Source organism: Bubalus kerabau, chromosome 8 (genome assembly GCF_029407905.1).
Source record: "Bubalus kerabau isolate K-KA32 ecotype Philippines breed swamp buffalo chromosome 8, PCC_UOA_SB_1v2, whole genome shotgun sequence".
Taxonomy (NCBI): Eukaryota; Metazoa; Chordata; class Mammalia; order Artiodactyla; family Bovidae; genus Bubalus; species Bubalus kerabau.
The window spans coordinates 108,129,832-108,157,815 of NC_073631.1; the positions used below are offsets into that span (position 1 = coordinate 108,129,832).

Sequence of the window (27,984 nt, forward strand, 5' to 3'; positions counted from 1 at the left end):
GCCAGTGCCTAAATCTGTAAACTCAGGACAGTACCAGTCCCTGTCATCTTGTGGTGATGCTCTTGTGAGAATCAAATGGATTGATTCAGAAACGTTAAAGCCCTATGTAAATATGAAGTCTTTCCCAATAGGTTTAAAAAAAAATTAACCGATTTTATTTTTAAGCAGTTTCAGTTTTATAGAAAAATTGAACAAAAGTACAGAGTTCCCATAGAAGCCCTCAACTGCCTCTGCAGTTTCCACTTTTATTAAATACTTGCATTCATCTGTTACAATTGATAAGCCAATATTAGTACATTATTATGAGCTAAACCTATAGTTTAAGTTAGGGCTCATTCTTTGTACATTCCATGGGCTTTGACAAACGCTTAGTGACATATATCCAGTGTTGCACAGAATGGTTTCACTGCCCTACAAGTCCCCTGTGCACCCCCATTCATCTCCTATCTCCCCACAGCCCCAGCAACCACTGATCTTTTCACTGTCTTTCTAGCTTTGCTTTCCAGATGTCATAGAGTTGGACTCATATACGGCGTGTAGCCTTTCAGATTGGCTTTTTTCACTTAGTATTTTATTTAAAGTTGCTCTACGTCTTTTCATTGATAGCTCTTTTTTATTGTCGAAAAATATTCCATTATGGATGTATTCCCAGCCGGCATTTTTTTAAAATGAAAGCCCAAAGACTGCATTGTATGAGAGTTAATTAAATATCAAGAGCTCCAGGAAAGAGAGAAAGAAGGTGCAAAGGGCAGCTTGGTGTGGGGGTAGGGTGGGCAGAGAAGTGATACATCATCTCCTCGTTTCCATGCAGATGGTGTGTGTTGGAGGAGGCAGGGATTTATGGGCTGGATGTAAACATAAGAACCATGATATTTCCCTTCTTCTGCCTCCTGGAAACACAGCTCAACTGCTAGCAACTTGGTCCCCTAAGTGTAGGGCCTAAAGTGTAAGCCCAAGCCCAGTACCTGGGCGTGGTGCTGATAGCAGACTAAGGGGAAAGAAAAGCTCAAGTCTTGTATCTCACACGCCACATCATTCCTAGCTATACGGATGACACACAGGCGTTTGCAATAAATGCTTGAAGGAACAGTAGAGGAAACACAGGGTTCATCCCAGACTTGGGAACCAACGGAAAGTGCAAGGAAGAGGCAGAAAGATCCAGGCATTAATGATCTGTGATAAAGCTCTGGAAATACTACCGCCAAGCCCAAGATCCCCTTTACAAACTGCTGAGCACCGCAGAGCGACTGTGTGCGTCAGCTTCAAGTCAAGACATCCCTAAGATCTCTGACAATAAAGAAAATAGCAGCCTCCTGCCAGCCAGTACACCCAGAGGAAAATAGTAACTTGTGTGCCTTGTGTAGCCCCGATTCTCCTTCTACAGCCGGATCTTCAGCGCCACCTAGTGGTGGTCCATTCAGGCTGGCTGCGCTACCAAAGCAACGGACTAGGGAAAACTTCATGCCCTGGCTTAAAACTGGAAGGATTAAAGCATCCTTCTTAAGGTTCAAGATAAGAGACTATGTGGAAATCATGCATAAATTGAGAGCTTTAGACTTAACGTCAGAGAATTTTAAGTCACAGAACTTAATCTCAGCAATTACATGCACAATTAGTAGCAGGGTTTTGGATTTGTGCTTATCTCCCTGCAGCTTGGGGTACTGAGCGATTTTGGACAGTGAGGCTGAGATCAAGAGTTAAAGTTGCGCAGAAAAGTACAGAACTGAGAAGTGGAAGAGAGGATCTGATCCAGCCCATGCCCCCAGGCAGAGGAAGTGCTGTTTCCTTTTCCCACTCTAGCCACCCATCTTTTCTCTTACTCTTTTTCACCTTTCCCTTATTTGTTCCCCAGCTTCATTGAGAAACAGCTGACTCATAGTCTGGCCCATTTTAACCCATCCATCCTAGCGTACAGCGGGTTTCAAAGTTACCACTCACACCTGTTCTGGTTTCCTCAGGGCTTATCAGTTTGATGTTAGCAAAACAATCAGATCAAATTAATATTCACTGTATTATCAGGGCTTCGTGCTTCAGGAGCATTTGTAATTGAAATAAATAATTCTGTAACTGGAAAGTTTCAATTAGCTTTGAAGAGATTTGGAGAAAAGAGTTGATCAATCTAAGCTGAATATTTTAAAAATGTATTTCTATATATTCTATATGTTAGAAATAATTTGATATTGAAATTTAAAAAGTATCATTTACAAGAATACTAAAAACATGAAAGATATATTTAACAAAATGTGTCCAAGACATGTATAGTATGGTATACAATTGCTGTTGTTCAGTTACTAAGTCATGTCAGACTCTGTGACCCCATGGACTGCAGCACGCCAGGCTTCCCTGTCCTTCACTATCTCCCTGAGTTTGCTCAGACTCATGTCCATTGAGTCAGTGATGCCATCCAACCATCTCATCTTCTGTTGTCCCCTTCTCTTGCCGCCAATCTTTCCCAGCATCAGGGTCTTTTCCAGTGAGTCGGCTCGTCACATCAGGTGTTCAAAGTATTGTAGCTTCAACTTCAACATCAGTCCTTCCAATGAATATTCAGGATTGGTTTCCTTTAGGATTGACTGGTTGGATCTCTTTGCTGGGACTCTCAAGAGTCTTCTCCAGCACCAGAGTTCCAAAGTATCAATTCTTTGGTGCTCAGCTTTCTTTATGGTCCAACTCTCATATCTGTACATGACTACTGGAAAGACCATAGCTTTGACTATATGTACCTTTTTTGGCAAAGTGATGCTTCTACTTTTTTAATACGCTGTCTAGGTTTGTCATAGCTTTTCTTCCAAAGAGCAAATGTCTTTTAATTTCATGGCTGCAGTCACCGTCCACAGTGATTTTGCTGCCTAAAAGGACGGTATGGGTATTCTGTAGGAAAAATAGTAACATTGTCACTGTTCTCATAGAATTTAGAATATCAAGTGGGGGAGGAGCCTGGCACTAATACAATTACAAAATTTTGTATTACAGATACAATTGTAAAACACTCAAATTATGATGAATTCCTTGAAGGACAAAGGAGCTCTGGGTGAGTGTAATGGGAGGAACCTAATTTAAATGAATGACCCAGGGAAGGTGTCTGGGGTGAAGTGACCACTTAGTCAAGAGGAGGAAGATGAGTGAATCAGGTGATAAGTGAATGTGCCAGCCTCAGTGAAGACCTTGAAGTTGGAAAGATCTTGGTACATTCTGAGAGAGAAAAATAATTTTGAGTGAATATTTATTTATTTATTTTATTATAGGTGAATTTTAATAGATTAATATAAATATGAAACCACAGAAAATTCCTGGGAAATAAATACAGGTCAATTTCTGATTATTTGATAGAGGGTTTTCAAGACTATGACTGAGATTCAACTGTATGTTATACAGGAGGTTTTTTGTGGTTTGTTTGTTTATGTTTATTCATTTATTTGGCTGCATCTGGTCTTAGTTGTGGTGCTCGGGATCTTCTGTCTTCGTTGTGGCATGTGGGGTCTTTAGCTGTGGCATGTAAAGTCTTGGTTGCTGCACATGAGATCTAGTTCCCTGACCCAGGATCGAACCAGGGCTCCCTGAATTGGGAGCTTGGAGTCTTAGTCACTGGATCACCAGGAACATCCCAAACTTCTTGTTGCAGAATATTTAGAACTGGGTTCCTCTGGGAAAACTGGGTTTTGCAAAACAGTATTGGAGGCCTTGCTTGAAGTAATCAGTGTGAACCCTATCTTCATCCCCTGCTCTGTGTGTGTGTGTGTGTGTGTGTGTGTGTGTATTAGTTGCTCAGTCGTGTCCGCCTCTGAGACCCCATGGACTGTAGCCCACCAGGCCCCTCTGTCCATGGGATTTTCCAGGCAAGAATACTGGAGTGGGCTGCCATTGCCTTCTCCCTGTTATTCCTATATTAAACAAGCACCTGGAAAGTGCCAGCCAGGGCCCAGATGTTGTCAGGAGGAGGACATGTCCGAAGACAAGGAGACGCATTCACAAGAGAAGTCACATTCAGGAAAAGACAGGGCCTGTAGAGATCATGGAGGAGTATGGGCATGGCAGAGGGCGCTGTAAAATCCATGTTAAATGTGGAATACAGTCTCTCTCCTAGGAACCTGCTGGTTTCTTGAAAGGCCTCATTTACATGTTTCCAATCTGTTAGTTACTACTAACAGTGGATATTAAAGGTCACAACAGAAGAGATTTTAAGCCTAAATACCAGGAGAACACCACCTCATGCTTTCCTTAGAGGAAACAGAGTAGTCTAAAGAAGAATCCGTGTGCCTAAAACACACACACACACCCAAGCGAATGTTGAAAGAATCTGTACATAATTTTCTATAATAGCAATTCTGGCGGAGGAGCATCTATTCCCACAAGCAGATTCCATCTGAGAGGCTTCATATAAGACTATTCATGGTGATAAATTTTCTAACTTTTAACTCTACTCTCATGTTAATGACTCTGTAGCCAATGAGTATGGCCCAGGTCCAGGAGAATGGTTAGAGAATGATTTGATTTTTTTAAAGTATTTGTTTAAATATTTTGGCTGTGCCAGGTCTTAGTTGCCACATGAGGGATCTTTAGTTGCAGCCTTCAAACTCTTAGCTGTGGATGTGGGATCTGGTTCCCTGTCCAGGGATCGAACCCGGGCCCCTTGCATTGGGAGTGTGGAGTTTTAGCCACTGAACCACCAGGTTAGTCCCCTGGAGAATGATTTTAGGAACAATAAAAGGTTAAACATACCAACCAATGTCAACTAAATCCTTTCTGCCTTCTACTTTCATCTGTTTTCCCCTTAAAATTTCAACATTATCTTTTTAAAAATGTCCTCACTGTGTCTGCTACTCACCGAGATCCGATGACTTGCACTTTATCAGGTCAGTGCTCTTGGCTTCAAGGAACAGAATACCCTGACTCTGACTTAGACAATGACGGAATTTGTTATTTCACATTATAGGATGTCCAAGTTTAAGCAAACTCCAGGCATAGTTCAACCATTTGCCTCAATGACGTCACCAAGCACTCAAGTTCTTTCCATCTCTTCCTGCTCATCCTCTGTGACCTGGCTTTGCCCTGGAGCTGGCTCCCTTCATGGCTGAACAATAGTTGTAGCAACTTTGGGTATTATGTACACATATGACCCTATCTGGGGTTTCCCAGGTGGTGCTGGTGGTAAAGAACCCGCTTGCCAATGCAGGAGACATAAGAGATCAATGGGTTTGATCCCTAAGTTGGGAAGGTCCCCTCAAGGAGGGCAGGGCAACCCACTCTAGTATTCTTGCCTGGAGAATCCCATGCACAGAGGAGCCTGGCAGGCTATGGCCCATAGGGTTGCAAAGAGTCAGACACGACTGACGTGACTAAGTACACAGGCACACACATGATCCTATCTATGGGGAAAGTGGGACGGACCGTCCCTTTCATTTTTGTAAACAGCATTGCTGTGGTGTAATTCACACGTCATACCATTCTTTTATCTAAAGTTTATAGTATATTCATAAATTGTGCAACTATCGCCACAACCAGTTCTAGAACAGCTCATTCCTACCCACAAAAGGCATCTCATTCCCATTAACAGTCATTTTGTATTTCTCCCTAATCCTAATCCCATCTCCAACCCTAGCCTCAGTTCAGTTCAGTTCAGTTCAGTTGCTCAGTCGTGTCCGACTCTTTGTGACCCCATGAGCCACAGCACACCAGGCCTCCCTGTCCATCACCAACTCCCAGAGTCTACCCAAACCCATGTCCATCGAGTCGAGGATGCCATCCAACCATCTCATCCTCTGTCGTCCCCTTCTCCTCCTGCCCACAAGCTTTCCCAGCATCAGGGTCTTTTCCGATGAGTCAGCTCTTCGCATCAGGTGGCCAAAGTATTGGAATTTCTGCCTCAACATCAGTCCTTCCAATGAACACCCAGGTCTGATCTCCTTTAGGATGGACTGGTTGGATTTCCTTTCAGTCCAAGGGACTCAAGAGTCTTCTCCAACACCACAGTTCAAAAGCATCAATTCTTCGGCACTCAGCTTTCTTTATAGTCCAACTCTCACATCCATACATGACCACTGGAAAAACCATAGCCTGACTAGACAGACCCTAGGAGAAGGCAATGGCACCCCACTCCAGTACTCTTACCTGGAGAATCCCAGGGACAGAGGAGCCTGGTAGGCTGCTGTCTCTGGAGTCATACAGAGTCGGACACGACTGAAGTGACTTAGCAGCAGCAGCCTCAGGCAACCTCTAATCCACTTTCTATCTCTATGTATTTGCCAATTCTGATTGTTTCATATAAGTAAAACCATACAATATGTGGTCTTCTGCCACTGGCTTATTTCACTTAGCATAATATTTTTAAGGGTCACCACCATGTCTTTCTTGAATGTCTCCTTTTAAGAAGAATGAAGCCTTTCCTGAGATCTCTCAGCAGACTCCTTAGATTCTCTGGTCTAAATTGAGTGACATGATCAATTTCTAATTGAAGCCCTAACTAATGGAAGAGGAATTACAATGAGTACCTTGAAGTGATGTAAACCAACTCCCAGCCACAGGGATGGAGTTATCTAGTTACCTGCAAAGTTGTCATAGGCTGGCAGGGACTGTGAATGTGAGAGGCGGACACCTGAGCAAAATTTGGTTCCTTTTAGGAAAGACGAATGGGGAAATGGATAACGGATAAAGAAAGTCTACAATGCATTAGATGGTACAAAGTAATTCCAAATGGAGCCAAAGATCAGTGGTGAAAAAGGCCACACTTATCTTTGGTATATTTATTCTCGTGGTCTTTTCTTCCTGGCTGTTTGTTCTGCATCTGCAAGTTTCAGACTCTAGGACACCATGAACGTCCTATTCCTGTAGGCTTGCCATGGCCACTGCCGCATGCCACTCCATACACCACCCTTGCCATAGAGCCTCCCATCAGGTTTAGCTATGCTGACCAAGTACAGGGAAGTGGCAAAGGTGGGGAGAAGTAAGTGAGGTGCGGGCCACAGAGTACCCTCTCTAGGTCGTCAACAGACAAAATTGCACATGCCACCTTTGTTGTTCCAGCTTTATGTGGTTGATGTATATAACTAGGGAGGAGGTTGAAAGTATGAGAACGTGCTATATATGCACATGTGTGTATATCTGTATATGTATATCTTGTCAGCGAGTAGTTAAAACGTGAAGCCACCTTAAACCTTGAGTCCTCCCCCTCGATTTAGTCTCATGTTTTCTCACTCTTTTCCACAGTAGGGAGCGATCCCACTGGGCACTTAAGCACTTCTTGAATGCCCGGGGATTTGTAAGTAAGCAAGGCTCTCCTGTTTCCTCTTATGCTACATCTAAACAGAGGTCCTTTCCCTCAAACATTCTTAATAACAGATTTTGCGCCAAGAGAAAGTCACCTCAGGATTGGTTTTGGACTAATGGGAAGCTAGTGGGTTTCTGGATGGTCTGTTGTGTTAGGAAAACAAGATTTTTAAAAAAAATTGTAGATTTTGTATTAAGGCATAGTTGATTAACGATGTTGTTAGTTTCAAGTGTACAGCAAAGTGCTTCAGTTATACATAGACTTGTAGCTATTCTTTTCCCAAATTCTTTTCCCACTTAGGTGGTTATACAATATTGAGCAGAGTTCCCTGTGCTATACAGTAGGTTCTTGTTGGTTATCTATTTTAAACATGTACACACATGTACATGTTGAGGCAAAACTCCCTAACGATCTCTCCCCATGCACCCTTCCCCTTGATAACCATAACTTTGTTCTCTAAGTCTGTGTTTTGTAAATAAGTTCATTTGCATCGTTCTTTTAGATTCTGCATGTAAGAGATATTTATGTTTCTTTGTCTGACTTACTTAGTATGATGATCCCTAGCATCCACGTTGCTGCAAATGGCATTATTTCATTCTTCTTATGGCTGAGTAACATTCTATCGTCTATGTGTATCACATCTTCTTTATCCATTCCTCTGTCAGTGGACATTTAAATTGCTTCCATGTCTTGACTATTGTGAACAGTTCAGCAAAGAACATTGGGGTGGATTATCCTTTCAAATCATGTTTTTCTCTGGATATATACCCAGGAGTGGGATTGCTAGGTCATATGGTAGCTCTGTTTATAGTTTCTTAAATACTACAGGTACTGAAACATGAGCAAGACTCTTCCAATACTAGGGGCTGTTGGCTATCAGTCTGTGCATACTTCTAATCCTCTCAGGGAGAAGACAGAAATATCAGACCACCTTACCTGCCCCCTGAGAAACCTGTAAACAGGTCAAGAAGCAACAGTTAGAACCGGACATGGAACATTGGACTGGTTCAAAATTGGGAAAGGAATACTACAAGACTGTATATTGTCACGCTGCTTATGTAACTTACATGCAGAGTGCAACATGTGAAATTCCCTGGCTGGATGAAGCACAAGCTGTAATCAAAATTGCTGGGAGAAGTATCAAAAACCTCAGATATGCAGGTGACACCACCCTAATGGCAGAAAGTGAAGAGGAACTGAAGAGCCTTTTGATGAAGGTATAAGAGAAGAGTGAAAAAGCTGACTTAAAACTCAACGTTGAAAAAACAAAGACCATGGCATCCAGTCCCATCACACCATGGCAAATAGATGGGGAAGAAATGGAAACAGTGACAGACTTTATATTTTCTTGGGCTCCAAAATCACTGTGGACAGTGACTGCAGCCATGAAATTAACAGATGCTTGCTTCTTGGAGTAAAGGCTATGAAAAATTTAGATAGTGTACTAAAAAGCAGAGACATCACTTTGTCAACAAAGGTCCATATAGTCAAACTTAACGGTTTTTCCATTAGTCATGTATGGATGTGAGAGCTGGATCAGAAAGAAGGCTGAGTGCAGAAGAATTGATGCTTTAAAACTGTGGTGTTGGAGAAGACTCTTGAGAGTCCCTTGGACTGCAAGGAAGTCAGACTAGTCAATCCTAAAGGAAATCAACTGTGAATATTCATTGGATGGACTGATGCTGAAGCTGAAACGCCAATACTTTGGCCACCATATGCTAAGTGCTGACTCATTGGAAATCACCCTGATGATGGGAAAGTTTGGGGGCAGGAGGACAAAGGGGCAACAGAGGATAAGACAGTTGGATGGCATAATCAATTCAGTGGATGTGAGTTTGAGCAAACTCTGAGAGACAGTGAAGGATGGGGAAGCCTGGCGTGCTGCAGTCCAGGCAAAGAGTTGTACACAACTGAGCAAAAATGACAGCACATACTTCTAATGCTCTCAGGGAAACACAACTTCATTTTATAGGCAACTGAATTCACATTTTCAATGTGTAGTTAATTTCAGTATGTTCATGTGTGCTCAGTCATGTCTGACCCTTTGTGACCCCGGACTGTAGCTCATGGCTCCTCTGTCCATGGGATTCTCCAGGCAAGAATACTGGAGTGGGTTGCCACTTCCTTCTCCAGGGGTCTTCCCAACCCAGGGATCAAACTCATGTCTCCTATGTCTCCAGCATTGGCAGGTGGATTCTTCACTGCTGAGTTGCCAGGGAAGCCCAGTTTCAATTTGTAACAAGTACCAAATATGGCAGCATGATGTGTGAAGGAGACACAAATCCCTATCTTTGACCATGCAGAATGTTTTCCAGGCACGAGTTGGAGGCCCAGGAAAACTCCACCTGGCAACTGGGAATTGATTTTCTGTTCTTTGGGAACCTCACTCAACTGTTAGCAATACTGAACAAAGAACACAGCAGAAGAGTATAAGCCATGCCTTTGTCTCCGACTGTGCTCCTCCGGATAGTTCTTTGGCCTCATCTAAGGCATGAAAGTGCCATCGAACCTCAGGGCTGGTGCCCAGCATCTAAGGGCTGTGGTGGCAGACCTGAGTGTCCCTCTCTGTAACCTGAAATTCTCATCATGGCCCAGCAGAGATGTTCCAGGACTCTCCCTATGAGAGAGGACCAGTCTCCAGTCCTTGACTAATGGAATCAATACCTGAAAAAAAAAAGTGGAGGGGGATGGGGTGGGGAGAAGGAAGCAGGATGAGGCAGAGGGAGTAGCTGAGCTGTGACACAGTGTGACCGCCTCAGCTGACCCTGTGAGAAGCTCTGAGGCTAGAATAACCAGTCAGAGCTCTCTTATTTGGGGTTGAATTTGACCAGAGATCAAATTGCCAACATCCTCTGGATCATCAAAAAAGCAAGAGAGTTCCAGAAAAAACATCTACTTCTGCTTTATTGACTACACCAAAGACTTTGACTATGTGGATCACAACAAAATGTGGAAAATTCTTCAAGAGATGGGAATACCAGACCACCTGACCTGCCTCCTGAGAAATCTGTATACAGGTTCAAGAAGCAACAGTTAGAATCTGACATGGAACAGACTGGTTCCAAATCAGGGAAGGAGTACGTCAAGGCTGTATATTGTCACCCTGCTTATTTAACCTATATGCAGAGTACATCATGAGAAGTGCTGGGCTGGATGAAGCACAAGCTAGAATCAAGATTGCCAGGAGAAATATTAATAACCTCAGATATGCAGATGACACCACCCTCAAGGCAGAAAACGAAGAAGAACTAAAGAGCCTCTTGATGAAAGTGAAAAAGGAGAGTAAAAAAGTTGGCTTAAAACTCAACATTCAGAAAAGATCATGGCATCCAGTCCCATCACTTCATGGCAAATAGATGGGGAAACAGTGGAAACAGTGACAGACTTTATTTTTGGGGGCTCCAAAATCACTGCAAATGGTGAGTACAGCTATGAAATTAAAAGACAATTGCTCCTTGGAAGATAAGTTGTGACCAACCTAGACAGCATATTAAAAAGCAGAGACATTACTTTGTCAACAAAAGTCCATCTAGTCAAAGCTATGGTTTTTCCAGTGGTCATGTATGGATGTGAGAGTTGAACTATAAAGAAAGCCAAGCACTGAACTGTGGTTTGAACTGTGGTGTTGGAGAAGACTCTTGAGAGTCCCTTGGTCTGCAAGGAGATCCAACCAGTCCATCCTAAAGGAAATCAGTCCTGATATTTCATTGGAAGGACTGATGCTGAAGATGAAACTCCAATACTTTGGACCTGATACGAAGAGCTGACTCATTGTAAAAGACCCGGATGCTGGGAAAGATTGAAGGCAGGAGAAGAAGGGGACAATAGAGGATGAGACGGTTGGATGGCATCACTGACTAGATGGACAAGAGTTTGAGTAAGCTCTGGGAGTTGCTGAAGGACAGGGAAGCCTGGTGTGCTGCAGTCCATGGGGTCGCAGAGTTGGACATGACTGAGTGACTGAACTGAACTGACCAGGCTTTTCTGTTTTCTTCTAGATCATACTAAGTGCCCATCTGCAGCCTGGGCAGTGCCACACTCTCATCCAATTGTGGCGACAGACCACAGAGGGAGGACTTTTTTCACTGCCATGAAACTTGATACACCGTGTGCACAGATACACAGCTGTCCTCCCTGGGCACTCACAGGCCAGCATGCACATGAGCACATTTGATGTGGTCAGATCACACCCACTCGGGACAAGGGTATCCCAGGCAGCCTGGATTCTGTTGGTCCTAATGACAGACATGAGTACAGAGCTCCCTGTCGATGTGTGATCCAAAACAAAGATAAAATCAGCTCTAGAACAACAGAAAAAAGTGTATGTATAAAGTATACAAAGTATACATCTCCATATAGGGTATAGATATATACTTTAAGAAAAAGCTTTATTCTACATTTCTTCATTTTTTGATTGGAAACGTCTGGAAAAACTCATTTAAGCTGAACTTTTCTCACCGAGGGGAAACACTGTTCTGCTGAAGCCCTGAAGCTTAATCTGCCTGTTGGACCATGCAGCATGAAGTTCCAAATTTTTCTAACCTGCAGGCAAGCGGTTCAGCAACTTATTTTCAAATGCAGATGTTTTAGATGGTTGGAAAGGAAGAGTTGAAAATAACTGTCATACCTAAAATATCACAACATTTTACAGCTAGGCAAGATTTTTTTAATGATTATCTAGTCTCCTAATTTACAGGTGGATGGTCTAGGAAGTTCACCCGACCCTTAATATGGCCCCTTGAGAATTAGAACTTGGCAAGTATGCTTTACTGCACCATAATCTCGTCAGCCTGTCTCATTTCTCTTAAACAGTTCATATAGGGGGGTGATAGGAAGGATGTGCGTCTTTATGCAGTAAATGGGGAAATTAGACTGCAAACTCTATGAGGGCAGGGACCATGGGGAGGGGTGATGTACAGGCGTGCATCCCCTGTGCCTAGCGCATGCGCAACACTCTGCAACTGTTGGTTGACCAATAATGGATGGGAGAAGGAAAGAAAACATTCTTGATTGACTGGCATGGTCTCCACCCTCCAGGTACTAGTCAGGGGAAGAGGTGGGAGGACAGAGTATTAGAACTGCCCTCTGGTGGTCTGCCTGTCCCCTGACGTCTCTGCCCTCTCTTACTTGCTAGGATCTATTCATTACATTGTGGATGCTTTGGAACTGTGGTGTTGGAGAAGACTCTTGAGAGTCCCTCGGGCTGCAAGGAGATCCAACCAGTCCATCCTAAAGGAAACCAGTCCTGAATATGCATTGGAAAGAGGACTGATGCTGAAACTGAAACTCCAATACCTTGGCCACCTGATACGAAGGACTGACTCATTTGGAAGAGACCCTGATGCTGGGAAAGATTGAAGGCAGGAGGAGAAGGGGATGACAGAGGATGAGATGATTGGATGGCATCACCGACTCATTGGATATCAGTCTGAGTAAGCTCCGGGTATTGGTGATGGACAGGGAGGCCTGGTGTGCTGCAGTCCATGGGGTCGCAAAGAGTAGAACATGACTGAGAGACTGAACTGAACATTGTGGCCAGAGGTGTTCAAAATGCAAATTAGATCACGTCATTCCCTTGACCCTCCCGGTCTTTCCATCCTGTTGCCTATAACGTGGTCGGAGCTCCTTACTACTTTGGCCTGTCTTGCCCACCTCTCCCGCTTCACGCCTATCACCCACTCCTTAGTTCTCTCTGCTTCACCCACACTGGTCCCTGACTTGGTAAACTGCCTCAGACTTTACAGCTTTTGCCCTGATTGTTCCCTCCCTCAGAAAAGAGGACCTTGCTTGACCTGCTCCTTCTCACCTTCAGGTCTCAGATTAATTGCCCCTTACTGGGAGAGGCCTAACTTAAAATAGTTCTCTCCACCCACTTTCTATCACCTGTTTTCATTTTCTTGCGTATATGTTGTTGTTCAGTGGCTAAGTCGTGTCTCACTCTTCACGACCCCATGGACTGTAGCCCGCCCGGCTCCTCTGCGCTCCACTGTCTCCCCGGGTTTGCTCAAATTCATGTCCATAATGAATGAGTGGTATATTATCACTGCCTAAAATTCTCTGATTTGGTGCCGGGCCCTAAAACAGTTAGGCTTCTCATAAAATATTGTTGAGCGACAGAGGGATAGGTGGTAAGGATGAATCGATGAATGAGTGAGTGAGTGAGTGAAGTAGCGCAGTCGTGTCCGACTCTGGGACCCCATGGACTGTAGCCCGCCAGGCTCCTCGGTTCCGCGGGATTCTCCAAGCAAGAATACTGGAGTGGGTTGTCATTTCCTTCTCCAGGAGATCTTCCCGACAGAAGGACTGAACCGAGGTCTCCCGCATTGTAGGCAGACGCTTTACCGTCTGAGCCACAAGGACGGAGATCAAATAAATGTTTGATCAAACCCCGAAGGCAGTCCCCTGGAGGCGGCGGCCCCTGCAGACCGCGCCCTCCCTGCGCGCCAGGAACCCGCTGCGGAACCCGAGGGCGGCGGTAGCTGTTTCCCTTCAAAGAGCGGGGGACTCTTAAGGGAGCACACAGGAAAGGCAGGGCGGCGAGCGGGACCAGCCGTGGTGAGTGCGGCGGTGCTGGCGCTGGGAGCCGGGAGCGGGTTTCGGGGACCGTGCAAGCGCTGGCGCGCTGGACTAGGGGGTGTGGGGCGGAGCCCCAGGGGCCGGGCCTAGGTGACCGCTGTCGGAACGCCGCTGCGGGCGGAGGGTGTGGGAGCCAGGGCCGGGCGGAGCGGCACTGGGAGAGCTCCGAGCATTGGATGGCGGGGTTCCTGTTGCCCCTGCGGGAGGCACATGTCCTAGGCTCTGCTCCCAGAGCTGTCGCTAACTTGTGTGACCCTTTCCTTTTCTTGGGGACGGGGGTAAGATGGGGGTGGGGCGGAGAAGAGAGCGATTCAGCTAACTTATTTGCAAAATAGGGCTAATGGTATCTGGTCGGTTGATTCATTCATTCCAGCTGCGTTACTAGGGTCTGTTTGTGAGAACCTGCTTTGTGAGGGTTCACAGTCTAAGGAAAGCCCCACCGTATGTGAGGGGGCGTGGAATACAATTGGAATTCGGGAGTTCTTAGGGGAAAAGCAAACATGCATTTCGGATGAGACGTGCAACCATTATTTCTCCAATGGCTATTATATGCCAACTTTTTTTTTTTTTAGTAAAAAAAAAATTTTTTTTTTAACTGGAGAATAAGAATTCTGTTGGGTAATTAGAAAGCATATACATTGGTACTCATATGTTGCATATTGTGATGATGACCTAAATAAAGAGACATTTACAAAGTCATCCACACCTGGTACAATGGGAACTTTACAGCCAGATGAGTTGATCAGAGCAGGTGTATCCTCATTTTGGGGTCGCAAAGAGTCGGACACGACTGAGCCACTGAACTCAACTGATCCTCATTTTATTCATAAAAACATAAGAGACAGGTTAAATGACTTACCCAGGCTCTCACTGCCAATAAGTGACAAGAGTAGGACTTGACTCTAAGCCGATGTTCTTTCCACTGCTCGGGGTTGCTTGCATGGTTCTGCACTAGTTTTATAACGCACAGACCCATTCATTTGTGACGCAAGGCAGTTCCAGTGGGTCATGGGTGGCCTTAAAACAGACTCTTACAACTCTTAAATTGTTCTCTAATTTCTGTCCTTGCCCTGGGTATTTTATCTGCGCTCTATCTTGACCTCCTTCACACTGAGTCCCAAATCTATATCTTCTATCCAGTTTCTCCTGGCTTCTAACTGCTAAGTCTAGATACCCATTGATCATTTCCATTGGATCCCCCATGGGAATCTCAAACTCAGCATCTCCTACACCCCATGTAACACCTTTCTTCATGAACCTACTCCCCAGATCCCATGGTTGAAATCATTATTCAATAACTTGCCCAGGTACAAACCTGGCTTGGTGGGTCTTTTCTCACCATCTATAATCAATTGATCACGGGTAAACGTGTTAGTTGCTCAGTTGTGTCCGACTCTTTTCGACCCCATGGACTGTAGCCCACCGGGGCTCCTCTGTCCATGGGATTTTTCCAGGCTAGAATACTGGAGTGGGTTTCCATTCCCTTCACCAAGGAATCTGCCCAACCCAGGAATTGAACCCAGGTCTCCTGCACTGTAGGCAGATTCTTTACTGTGTGAGCTACCAGGGAAGCCCTAATTATCACTCAGTGCTGCCAAATTCTATTTTCTAAAGATCTGCTAAGTCCATCCCCCTTTGTTCTTTCCTTCATTTATGTGATTAGAGATTGTAATAACTTCCTGCTGCCTCTTTGTAGCTTTGAGCTCAGCTTCTTCCATCCCATTTTCCGTTTTGCTATAAAGTGATTTTTCTACAGTCCAAATGTGATCCTGCCCCTCACTTACTTAAATCCCTTCAGGGTTTTTTATTATTGTCAATATAATTTCCAAAGTCTTTAGCATGGATTCAAGGTCCTGCCTGAAGTTTTCCAAACCTCCTGGAACTTCCCCATCCTTTATCTCCAAACTACTCTTTGTCAGAGTGTGGTGCTGACCTCCGTTAGAAGCACGGGAGGACTGGTTAGTACTGAACATGATAATACAGAAAATGGCTTTTGCATAGGTACCCAGTCGAATCTTGGAGGCAGAATTTTGGATGAAGAAGAAAAGCATAGCGTTATCGCTTTGCCAGGCAAAGGGGGACACGGCGGGATCATGCCTTCAAAACCTGTGTGTCTCAACTCTGGGGGACTTGGTGAGGAGTTTTATAGGAATGGTTTACAGGCAGGATTGTTAATAAGGATCAGCTGTGCAGGGCCTGCGCCTCTTTAATCTGGCCTCAGGTGGGTTTATGATGCGCTTCTGTGATTCTCAAGTTTATCACACTGTGACCGCCTCTGGGATGAAGAATGCTTCATCAAGTAATTAACATGTTCCATCTGTTGGGGGTTTTAGTTCTGGGGTAGAGTGCCAAGAATCCTTCCGTTTATCACTTAAGGCAGAACCAGGACTCTGCCCCTCAAGGCTGCACTTTTTTTTTTTTTTTTTTTAAATTTCTCCTCCCTTGTCTCTGTATCCCCCTCCTTTCCCTGATTAGCAACTGTTTGAACCTGCCCTTTGGAACTCGGGGAAGGTCAAGAAATGGGGGGCACAGGCTTTTGTGCCCAGGAGCTTCCCAGGGTACTGGTCTGTTTCACTGACAGCCCAACTAAAATAAGTCAGAATCTCAGAGTCATGCCCAAGAATCCGCATTTTAAACAAGTTCTTTAAATTTTAACAAGATCTACACTAGAGTTTGAGAGGCCTTGTTCTCACCTTCCGTACTGACCCTGTTCCCTATCTACACCTGTCGGCACACGTGTGTTTCTCTGAACATACCTTGCTGTTATTGAGGCCTTTGTGTGCAGAAGTCTCCTTAGCTGCTGCTTTGGTGTTTCTCCTCATTGTTCAAGACCCAGGGTACATGTCATGCCTTCTGGGAAGACTTCCCCAATTATGGACCACCCTGTCACCTCCAGCCCCCATTAGGTCATTCTCGTGGCTTCTCACAGAGCCGTGACTTAGCCCTCAACAGCTTCCCCCCGTGCTACAACCATACTTTATGTAATTGTTTCGTACTTGTGGCTTTCACAGTTGCCAGCTCTTGAGAATAGACTTGTGCTTCTCTGCCTAGCAGCCAGCCCAGAGCCTAGCACGTTGAATGAATGAGCACTTTCGGGCCAGGTGGAGAGGCATCTAATTATCACATGTGCTTTCGGGTTCCTTTATGTGCCATCCTGCATTGCGGCCCTGATTCACAGGAAGGTGGGCTCCCTGGCACCGGTTTCACACGTGACTGGTGATAAGGATGTGTCTGGCCTTGAGAGGAGTTTTAACCAGTGGTGGCAGTAGAGAAAAATTAAGTAGTGACACTTGTTAAAGACTGGTAAGACAGACTTCCTCCAGGGTGGGGAGAGGCATCTGGGTGGATGTAGAAACCACTGCAGGCGGTATTGGACTGAGGGGAGGAGCTTGGACTCAACCCTGACTCCAATGAGGACAAATGGGCGTTCATAGCCAAGGAGCAGGGTGGCATCAGTGGATGGAAAATTGCTAAAGAAATGTCAGGGGTAGAGGGGACTCTTACTAGGTGACCCAGTAGAATTCTTGCTGAAGGCAGACCAGGGTGATAAGATATCCAGGGTGGTCAGATTCCAATGGAGGGGATGGGAGATTTTCACTAAACTACCTTAGTAGGATTCTTGCTCAAACTGGATTCTACAAAGGCCGAGAGGGAAGCCCAAGGTAAGTCCTAGTCCAGCAGAACTCAGAGCCTGATTCAAGTTTCTGGTCAAGAAGAGAGTCCCTGTGGTTAAATGGAGTAATAAAAAAACTTGTGTGTGCTAAATCACTTCAATCGTGTCCAACTTTTTGCAAACCCGTGAACTATAGCCTGCCAGGCTCCTCTGCCCATGGGATTCTCCAGGCAGGAATACTGGGGTGGGTTGCCATTCCCTCCTCCAGAGGATCTTCCTGACCTAGGGATCGAACCCACATGTTTTACATCTCCTGCATTTGCAGGCAGGTTCTTTACCACTAGTCCTGCCAACTAGAATCAGCAAAAGCAGCTGTTCCCGAGCTGCCCCCAGCCCCATCAGCATTGGTCTGTTTACCTCATGCACACATAGTTAAAAATGTTCTATCTAGAAAATAATTAAGAAAATTTAAAAAATACATTACAATTTAAAACATAAATATCAGCTGTTATCTCACAAGAGGGAATTACTACAAAGTCTCATGTGTTTATTTCTGTTTTTTTTTTTTATTTATATTTGTGTTTGAACGTAACTGGTAAATGCCAATTAAATAAGACTTAAATCCTGCCAGTCTTACTTAAAATTATATTTTTTAGTTTTTTCCACGTCAACAAAAATTCTTAGTGAAAAAAAATTTAATGTAGGTGGGGGAATAGTGTTCCTTGACCCTTGTAGGGTCCCTACCTGGGTCTGGAAATCAAATTGACAAAGACAGATTAACAGGAGCAAAGCATGCAAGTTATTTAATGAAAACTTTACATGACATGAGAGCCTTCATAAGGAAATGAGGACCCAAGGGTTTGAGTAGACCATGGTGGAGGAGCGTGATAGGGTAAAGAGTATGAGGTATTGTAGCAGAGGAAAACCTTAGAGAGACCTGCATGTTAAGGAGTGTTTGTCGACAAGCAAGTGCCTCTCGCTGGAGGGTTTTTTTTTTTTTAATTTTATTTTATTTTTGAATTTTACATAATTGTATTAGTTTTTCCAAATATCAAAATGAATCCGCCACAGGTATACATGTGTTCCCCATCCTGAACCCTCCTCCCTCACTGGAAGGTTTTATGATCCGTTTAAGAAATAGCAAGGTGGGGAGGTGGTCAGAGTGACCTTCCTGCTTCTGCTGTTCCCCAAACCTTTTCTGAGTACGATATCCACCCTCACAACATGCCATGTTTGGGGTAGCATGTCTTGAGCCCCATCTCATTTCACAGTTATTTATCAAATGGCTGTTAGGTACCAGATCTTATTTTGGACATGGGGATTCTGCAGTGGATCAGAGCAAAGTCCTTACTCATGGAGTTTACGTTCCAGTGGGATAGTAAACTAACACATAAGGACCATCCACGTGATAAGTGCAGTGAAGAAAAACAGAAGTATATATGGTCACTTTTTTTTTTTTTTTTGCACTTTTTTGTTTTTATTTATTTTTTTTAACTGGAGGCTAATTACTTTACAATACTGTGGTGGTTTTTGCCATACATTGACATGACTTTGGTTTTGAGTATGCATGCTCGGTGGCTCAGTCATGTCCGACTCCATGCATTGCAGCCCGCCAGGCTCCTCTGTCCGTGGAATTTCCCAGGCAGGCATACTGGAGTGAGTTGCCATAAGGTTATGCTAATTTACCTTCCTTATAGGAGTGTGTGAGTGTCTGTCTCATTTTATTTTGTCATCAGTGAATACGATCATTTTAGAATTTTGTTCATTTTATCGGTGAATGGTGATAGTTCTTTGTAATTTGCATGTCTTTGATTACCTTGGAAGTTGAGCATTTTTACAGTTATGTACATTTCCTCTTCATTGAGTTTTCTCTGAATGTTCTTTTATTGAGGGCCTGGTTGTTTTCTCCTATTTTGAATAACCCTTTTACATCACTAATTTGATTACTAATTTGATGATAATAAGCACTGTATATATAAAGGCTAAGCAGATACTTTTAAACAGGTATAGTGACTGTAAAAAGAAAGCAAAGACAGGACTCCTAGAATTCCTTTCCCCTTCTTTCTAAGAAAAAGTGATGAAAGAAGAAAAAGTATAGTTTGGGTGTAAAGAAGTGAAGAAAGCAAGGAAATGTAGGTGGGCAGGTAAGAGATGAAGTATCTAGGAAGGAAGAGGAGGAAGGAAGGAAGACATGGAGAGGATGAAAGAAGGAAGAGGATGAAAGCGTAGGGCCCACATGATTCCTTGGATAATTATATTTTTCTTTTCTGCCTCTACTAATCTAGCAAATTCCTAAGAGAAGATGACTGTGTTCTTTAAAACGCTTCGAAATCATTGGAAGAAAACGACAGCTGGGATCTGCCTGCTGACATGGGGAGGCCACTGGGTCTATGGGAAACACTGGTAAGTGTCTGACAGCCCGCACACCCCACCCCACCTTCACGTGCAACACAGAACAGTCCACAGGGGCCTGTGGTTAGAGTCCTGTTCAGCTGTGTTTGTCTCTAAAACGTTGTGGTATAAAAGGAAGGCAAATATTAAAACCTCAGAGACAATGGCTTCTTGTAACCAGTCCTAAGAGGTGGAAACTGTAGAACTGTTGAGACTTACACCTCAGTGGGCTCAGAGTACTGCCGCCAGATCAGGACAGGGAGAGACTGAGCGCCGCCTCGAGAGAGGCAAGTGGCCTTCCAAGGAAGGGTAGAGGCTGGTGCTCACACGTCTCCTTGGGGTTTTAGTCCTCCTTTTCTCACTCTAGTCTCTCGATATGTGACAGTGGCCGTTGCCAGACACTGAGTCCACTCCCTCCAATGTCTGACTTGGGCTCTCCTCGTCTTAGCCTAGGTTCATTTAAATGAAACTAAGACTTTCCAGCCTTTTGTTTGAGGAAGGGATTCCAGGGAGTCCTGGGTTTTATTACCCTTCAGGTCTGCAGGGAGAAGAAAGTGCCAAGCTTTTCTTCTGGTTTAACATGCTAATAAAATTTAAATAAACAGTTTTTAAAAATAAAAATTATACAGATTATTAAGAGACCCAGTCACACAGTAGTCTTTGGGGGATACAGGGCTACATCTTAATTATATAGCAACCTTCTCTAAAATCCAGGTGTCCTAACTGATTGCTTTGTTAAATGGAACCCACTGAGCAGGCTTTACAATGGAAGTCTCCACATTGGAAAGCAGACTCACATTGGTCCTTTTGTGAACATCCTCAATTCACCCGTCAGAGATCATTTATGATAAACGTGGTATCTACTTTCTGCAGGTATGGAGAAGATGACCCATTCCCACCTCCTCTTAAGTATTCTCAAGTCTGAGCATGTGAGCTCCATTAGCTAGCATATAAAGAACAGACCCAAGAATCTTAAAATTTTAATATATAAAAAGAAAGGCAGAGGAAAGGTTTTAACAAATTGTGTCTGGAGCACATAATTGTTTGGCTTTTCCTCCCTTTTCAAGCTACATTTGAGCCCTCGAGGGAAGGCTCCTTACAGCTCCAGCCAGGGTAGGAACTAGGATTTCCTTTGGAGGAGCACCCAGTGCAGGCCTCAGCTGGCTCAGTGCAGGAGAACCTTCCCCTCACTGAGGGTTATGGCTGTTGCGACTGCGGGGTGAAGGTCTGAGGAAATAACCACGTCCTCGGTTTAGGATGTCTTTAAGGTACCATAGTTACTTCTCATAGTGTAGTCTTGAGACTTTTAAAAAGGCCCCATTAAGTCTCTAGCACTGAGTCAGAGGTCTTATTCTCAGTTGGATCTGAAACAGCTTGAACTGGAAGTGTAGCAGGAGCCTGAAGGCTTCATTTTGCTCTTTCTCTTCCCTTGACATTCAGGGTCACTGCTTAGAATGCAAACCTCCATTGTCCTGCATAGCTTGCTTTTCTCAAGTTCTCTCCTGCATGCTTTGGTGCTACTTAGCACCCCCGCCCCTTTAAAATATTATGATAAAAATCACTAGCAGAAAATTTACCACTGTGACCATTTTTAAGTGTATGCTCAGTAGCATGCAGTATATTCATTTTGTCGTACATCAGATCTCTAGAACGCTTTCATCTTGCAAAACTGAAACTTTGTGCCCATTGAACACTGTCTGTTTCCTCCTTCCAGCCCCTTGCAACCACCATTCCACTTTCTGTTTCTGTAAGTTTGACTGCATTAGTTTATGGGGTCACACAGAGTCAGACACAACTGAAGCGACTTAGCAGCAGCAACAGCAGCAGATACTTCATGTGAGTGGAATCATGAAGTATTTGTCTTTTGTGACTGGCTTATTTCACCTAGCATGGTGTCCTTAAGGTTCACTGAGGTAGCATATGGCAGGATTCCTGTCTTTTTTTAAGGCTGAATTGTATGTGTAGACCACATTTCTTATCCATTTATCTATTAATGGACATTTGGGTTGCTTCCACCTCTTGGCTGTTGTGCATAATGCTAGTACATTGGACTTGGGCATGCAGATATGGCTGCAATATCTTGTTTTCAGTTCTTTTGGATATATATCCAGAAGTAGGGTTGCTGGATTAATGGTATATCTATTTTTAATTTTTTGAGGAAGCTCCATACTGTTTTCTATAGTGGCTGTACCATTTTGCAGTCCCAGCTGCACAAGGGTCCTACTTCACATCTTTATCAAGGCTTATTATTTTCTGTTTTCACGCCCCCCCCCCCTTTATTGGCCATCCTAATGGGCGTGATATGGCCTTTTGTGGTTTTGATTTGCATTTCTCTAATGATCAGTGATGTTGAACATTTTTTCATGTTTGCTGGCCATTTGTTTATCTGTTTATTTGTTCACTGGTAGTATATGAAAACATGACTGATTTTTGTATTCTGTAACTTTGCTGAATTTGTTTTCTACATATAAGATGTCATCTGCAAACATAATTTTATTTCTTTCTCTCCAATTTGCATGCCTTTTATTTCTTTTTCTTGCCTAATTGCTTTGGCTAAGATTCCCAGTACTATATGCAGTAGAAGTGGCAAGAGCAGGCATCCTTGCCTTTTTCCTGATCTTTAAGGAAAAGCTTTGGATCTTCACTGTTGAACATGATGTCAGCTGTGGGCTTTTAATACATGTTCTTTATTGTATTGAGGTAGTTTCCTTCTACTGTCTTTTTTTTAAAAAAATCTATATATCCCCCAACTTTTCACATAACAGTCCTAACACAATTTTTTATACTAATCTAGTTTTTTTCCCTGAGAAAAACTTCCCCTGAACTCTCTTGAGTAGAAGCTACTCTTGCCTTCAAATGTGTTGGCATTCTCCTAGCTTCTCAGTACCTATTCCAAACCATTACTCTTTCATCATCTTATAAAAAAATCTCTTCTCTTTTGAGGTTCATAATACCTGACTATATCATAAAACCATAAAAACTAAAACCCTCCCAGATTTCTGGGGTCTCATCTGTTGCATTAGACTCAGGCTTCAATGCCTGGCTTATCAATATCCTTTTCTCTTTAAGTCTTGTTATCTTTCTGAACGCCCTGAGTGTTTATGTGAATGACCCATCTAATAGCACCTCATCTTCCCTTTCCCTGACTTTATCTGTTCCTGTCACATTAAGTCTTTGCCTCTTTCAACTCCACCCATTCTCATTGGTTGAATGCTAAACCTAATTATCACTTGTCCTTGTTCCTATGTTGAAATATGGAACTTCAGCATCTGAATCTTTCATGTCAGCCTTCTGTTATCCCGGTTTTCTTCCTTTACTCCCCTTTTTCAGTGTTATCAACCTCTTGTCTCTTGGGCCCTCCATTTCTTCCCAGTCGATCACTCATCCCTGCCTTCTTCATGTTCTTCTGTCCTTGGTTCCTCTATCCAACATATTAGACAACTTCTCGATACCAGTTTTCATGTGTCCTCCCTGGCTTTTTCACAATCTCACTTTCTCTTCTTCTAAGTTAAACTTTTTGAATAGATTCTGCCTCCCTATCTCCTGCCCGTGCCACATCCTGTTTGGTCTTCATTAGAATTAGTCTTGCCAGTTTTATTCCTTATTCTTTTTGACTATGCAGCTTTAGACACAGTTGATTCTTCCTGAAACTTTTTTTTCCCTTGACTTTTGACTGCCAGAGTCCTGTTTTCCTCCTACTCCTCTAGCTGCTTATTCTCAGTTTTCACTTTTCCCTTCTACTCAGACATTAGAGAAGTATTAATAGTTCTCTAGGACTCTGTCCTAAGGGCTTCCCTGGTGGCTCAGATGGTAAAGAATCTTGCCTGGAATGGAAGAGATCCGGGTTTAATCCCTGGGTTGGCAAGATGCCCTGGAGAAGGGAATGGCAACCCACTCAGTATTCTTGCTTGGAGGATTCCATGGACAGAGGAACATGGTGGGCCACAGTCCATGGAGTTGCAAAGAGTTGACCACTTCTGAGTAACTTTCACACACGCACACAGGACTCTGCCCCAGGTCCTCTGCTCACTTTATACCCTTTCCTTATACAGTCTCATCCGCTTGCAGTGGCGTCACTGTCAGCTGTAGATAGACAAACCCCAGGTTCATATTTCCATAAAGACCTTCTCCTCTGAGCTCCAGACCTTTGCATGTATTCAGCTGCTTACAACTTGTCTCCTTGGATAATTCCCAGGTGCCTCCCAACTCAACAGACTAAAAGTAAAATCAAAAATTTTCCTGGCAAGCCTGTTCCTTCTCAGTGATGGGTACCACTCAACATCCATGTAGTTTCCCAAACTAAAAATTTGAACGTCATTCTCCATTCATCCTTCCGCCTTATTTTCCACATTCAGGTTATGGCATTCTGAGTGATTTTGCTTCTTTTATATTGACTTTGTGCAGTTTCTTCTGTCCTTCCTCCCTGTTACCACCTTTGTCTTTACTACCATCATCTCGGGCTGGATTCTTACTAAATGCCTTCTGGCTGTTCTCCTTGCATCTGATCTTGACTGCTTCTAATCTGTTTTGTGCTGCCAGTACCATACTGTCTTAATTACTGTAGCTTTGTAATATATTTTGAAATTAGTGTTAGCCCTTTAACTTTCCTCTTCTTTTTCAGAATTCTCTTGGCTATTCAGGGCCCCTTGAGATTCCATATGCATTTTAGGAAGTTACTGACAGACTCAAACTTTTTGGCCAGCCCAGTTCAGGTCTTCCAGAATGCCATGTCCTGTTTTTTTTTTAGGGTCCCTTGGAGAGCCTCCAGGAGTGTTCCCTCCTAGAACACTCTTCCCTTCTCGTCTTCCCTAGCCAACTACTATTTCCCCAGGTCTCAAATATTACTTCTTCCCTGCCCCCTCCAGACTAGGCAGTCTTCCCGTTTTCTCTCCATAGTACTATGAACAACTGTGTAATTGTTGTTGTTCAGTCGCTCACTTGTGTCTCTCGGCAACCCCATGAACTGCAGCATGCCGGGATTCCCTGTCCTTCACTCTCTCCCAGAGTTTGTTCAGATTTATGTCCATTGAGTTGGTGATACTATCTAACCATCTCATCCTCTGCTGCCTTCTTCTTTTGCCTTTGATCGTTCCCAGCATCAGGGTCTTTTCCAATGAGTCAGCTGTTTGCATCAAGTGGCCAAAGTATTGGAGCTTCAGCTTTATCGTCAGTACTTCAGTGAATATTCAGGGTTGATTTCCTTTAGGATTGCTTGTTGGAACTCCTTGCAGTCCAAGGGACTCTCAAGAGTCTTCTCCAGCACCACGATTCAAAAGCGTCAATTCTTGGGTGCTCAGCCTTCCTGATGGTCCAGCTCTATGTAATATTCATTACTACTGTCGTTTTTTTGTTCTGTTCGCTTCTTCTGTTATAAGACTCTGCAGGCAGGGGCCCTGTTTGTCTTTCTCAATGTCATCCCCAAGGCCAGCACATAGAAAGTACTTGACATATATTTTATTTATTGAGGAAGGAACAAGCAAAAGAAAGAAGGTCTGAGTTCTTAGAGAGCAAAATCTCAACCGTTTTGATTGGCTGCTTCTGAATTCACAATCCCAGGCTTTTAAATATCCTCCTGAAGAAAATGATACACTAAAGCCATGGTTAGGTTACTCTTCCATCTTCACCAATTTATTTTGAAATGGTCATGAATTTCCTCAGTTTCCTGCTTTACCGTCTTTATCCTCGTTCTTAGACAACCTTAACTCCTTTTCAAAGAGAAAGAACATCAGCAGTTACCTCTGTATGCACATTTCTGTTCTTTTTGTCTCATTGTATGAAGCTGTATCCTGCCAGGACTAGCCTCTCCAACCCTCATATGGATCCAGTTCTTCCTCCTTTGTTGGTTATCCTTTTCCTTGCTTGTACCTTTTTTTAAAAAATTAATTTGTATCGGAGTATAGTTGCTTGACAATGTTGTGTTAGTTTCTGCTGTACAGCAAAGTGAATCAGCTACAGGTATACATATATCCTCTGCTTTGTAGATTTCCTTCCCATTTAGGTCACCACAGAGCACTGAGTCAAGTTCCCTTTGCTATGCAGTAGATTCCCATTAGTTATCCATTTTATACATAGTATCAGTAGTCCTGACGTGTCTTGAACCCCATCCTTCCTGCTTCTTGCCCCCCATTTGTCAAACTGTTCAGAGCTGAGATGTGTCGTTTCAGCCGTGTGTTCCCATTTATTTACCGCCCCCGTTCTCCCCTTTACACTGTTCTTTTTTTTTTTTAATTTTATTTTATGTTTGTTTATTTATTTATTTATTTTTTTAATTTTATTTTATTTTTAGACTTTACATAACTGTATTAGTTTTGCCAAATATCAAAGTGAATCCGCCACAGGTATACATGTGTTCCCCATCCTGAACCCTCCTCCCTCCTCCCTCCCCATTCCATCCCTCTGGGTCGTCCCAGTGCACCAGCCCCAAGCATCCAGTATCGTGCATCGAACCTGGACTGGCAACTCGTTTCATACATTACATTTTACATGTTTCAATGCCATTCTCCCAAATCTTCCCACCCTCTCCCTCTCCCACAGAGTCCATAAGACTGATCTATACACCAGTGTCTCTTTTGCTGTCTCGTACACAGGGTTATTGTTACCATCTTTCTAAATTCCATATATATGTGTTAGTATACTGTATTGGTGTTTTTCTTTCTGGCTTACTTCACTCTGTATAATAGGCTCCAGTTTCATCCACCTCATTAGAACTGATTCAAATGTGTTCTTTTTAATGGCTGAGTAATACTCCATTGTGTATATGTACCACCGCTTTCTTATCCATTCATCTGCTGATGGACATCTAGGTTGCTTCCATGTCCTGGCTATTATAAACAGTGCTGCGATGAACATTGGGGTACACGTGTCTCTTTCCCTTATGGTTTCCTCAGTGTGTATGCCCAGCAGTGGGATTGCTGGATCATAAGGCAGGTCTATTTCCAGTTTTTTAAGGAATCTCCACACTGTTCTCCATAGTGGCTGTACTAGTTTGCATTCCCACCAACAGTGTAAGAGGGTTCCCTTTTCTCCACACCCTCTCCAGCATTTATTACTTGTAGACTTTTGGATCGCAGCCATTCTGACTGGTGTGAAATGGTACCTCATAGTGGTTTTGATTTGCATTTCTCTGATAATGAGTGATGTTGAGCATCTTTTCATGTGTTTGTTAGCCATCTGTATGTCTTCTTCGGAGAAATGTCTATTTAGTTCTTTGGCCCATTTTTTGACTGGGTCATTTATTTTTCTGGAGTTGAGCTGTAGGAGTTGCTTGTATATTCTCGAGATTAGTTGTTTGTCAGTTGCTTCATTTGCTATTATCTTCTCCCATTCTAAGGCTGTCTTTTCACCTTGCTAATAGTTTCCTTTGATGTGCAGAAGCTTTTAAGGTTAATTAGGTCCCATTTGCTTATTTTTGCTTTTATTTCCAATATTCTGGGAGGTGGGTCATAGAGGATCCTGCTGTGATGTATGTCAGAGAGTGTTTTGCCTATGTTCTCCTCTAGGAGTTTTATAGTTTCTGGTCTTACGTTTAGATCTTTAATCCATTTTGAGTTTATTTTTGTGTATGGTGTTAGAAAGTGTTCTAGTTTCATTCTTTTACAAGTGGTTGACCAGAGTTCCCAGCACCACTTGTTAAAGAGATTGTCTTTAATCCATTGTATATTCTTGCCTCCTTTGTCAAAGATAAGGTGTCCATATGTGCGCCTTTACACTGTTCTTGACAGCTTGCCTCACACTTGCATAGCTCTCCCTCTCTTTAGAATAAGCTTAGTAAAACTCGGTTTTCTATCCCATCATTTGATTGACCCTGTTCTTGACGAGGTCATTAATGCTTGTTAAATAAAGTAGATACTTTTCAGTCCGCATCTGCCACATTTGATTTTCCTCAGTTACCTTTAGGGCATCTTTTTTTCCTCCCATTGTTTGATATGCCGTTTGGCATGCTGGATATTAGTTCTTTCAGTTCCCATACCAGGGATCGAACCTGTGCCCCCTTGCAGTTGAACCGCAGAGCCCTAACCACTGGACCGCCAGGGAGTTCCCATCTTTAGGGTGCCTTTTTGCTCTGCTTGTCCCTAGATGCCGGTGTCCTATCCTCATCCCATAGACTTCTTAGGTGATTGTAACCACAGTAGGGTTTTCA

General features: G+C 43.5%; 1 protein-coding gene across 7 annotated transcripts in view; it reads left to right on the forward strand.

Annotated features, from left to right (window-relative positions):
- The window catches only part of AGK (acylglycerol kinase), a 130,817-nt gene that overhangs the window by 21,638 nt on the left and 81,195 nt on the right, over positions 1-27,984 (forward strand). Inside the window, exons 3-5 of one of the 7 annotated variants that reach the window (XM_055591130.1) lie at positions 2,974-3,031; positions 12,399-12,696; positions 19,739-19,856. In XM_055591130.1, coding sequence (XP_055447105.1) covers positions 19,756-19,856 — 101 coding nt within the window. In that variant the 5' untranslated portion in view covers positions 2,974-3,031; positions 12,399-12,696; positions 19,739-19,755. Of the gene's footprint in view, positions 1-2,973; positions 3,032-12,398; positions 12,697-13,574; positions 13,820-17,016; positions 17,144-19,738; positions 19,857-27,984 lie in introns of those variants that run through there. The other 6 variants (XM_055591131.1, XM_055591129.1, XM_055591133.1 and 3 more) reach the window with 6 other exon arrangements.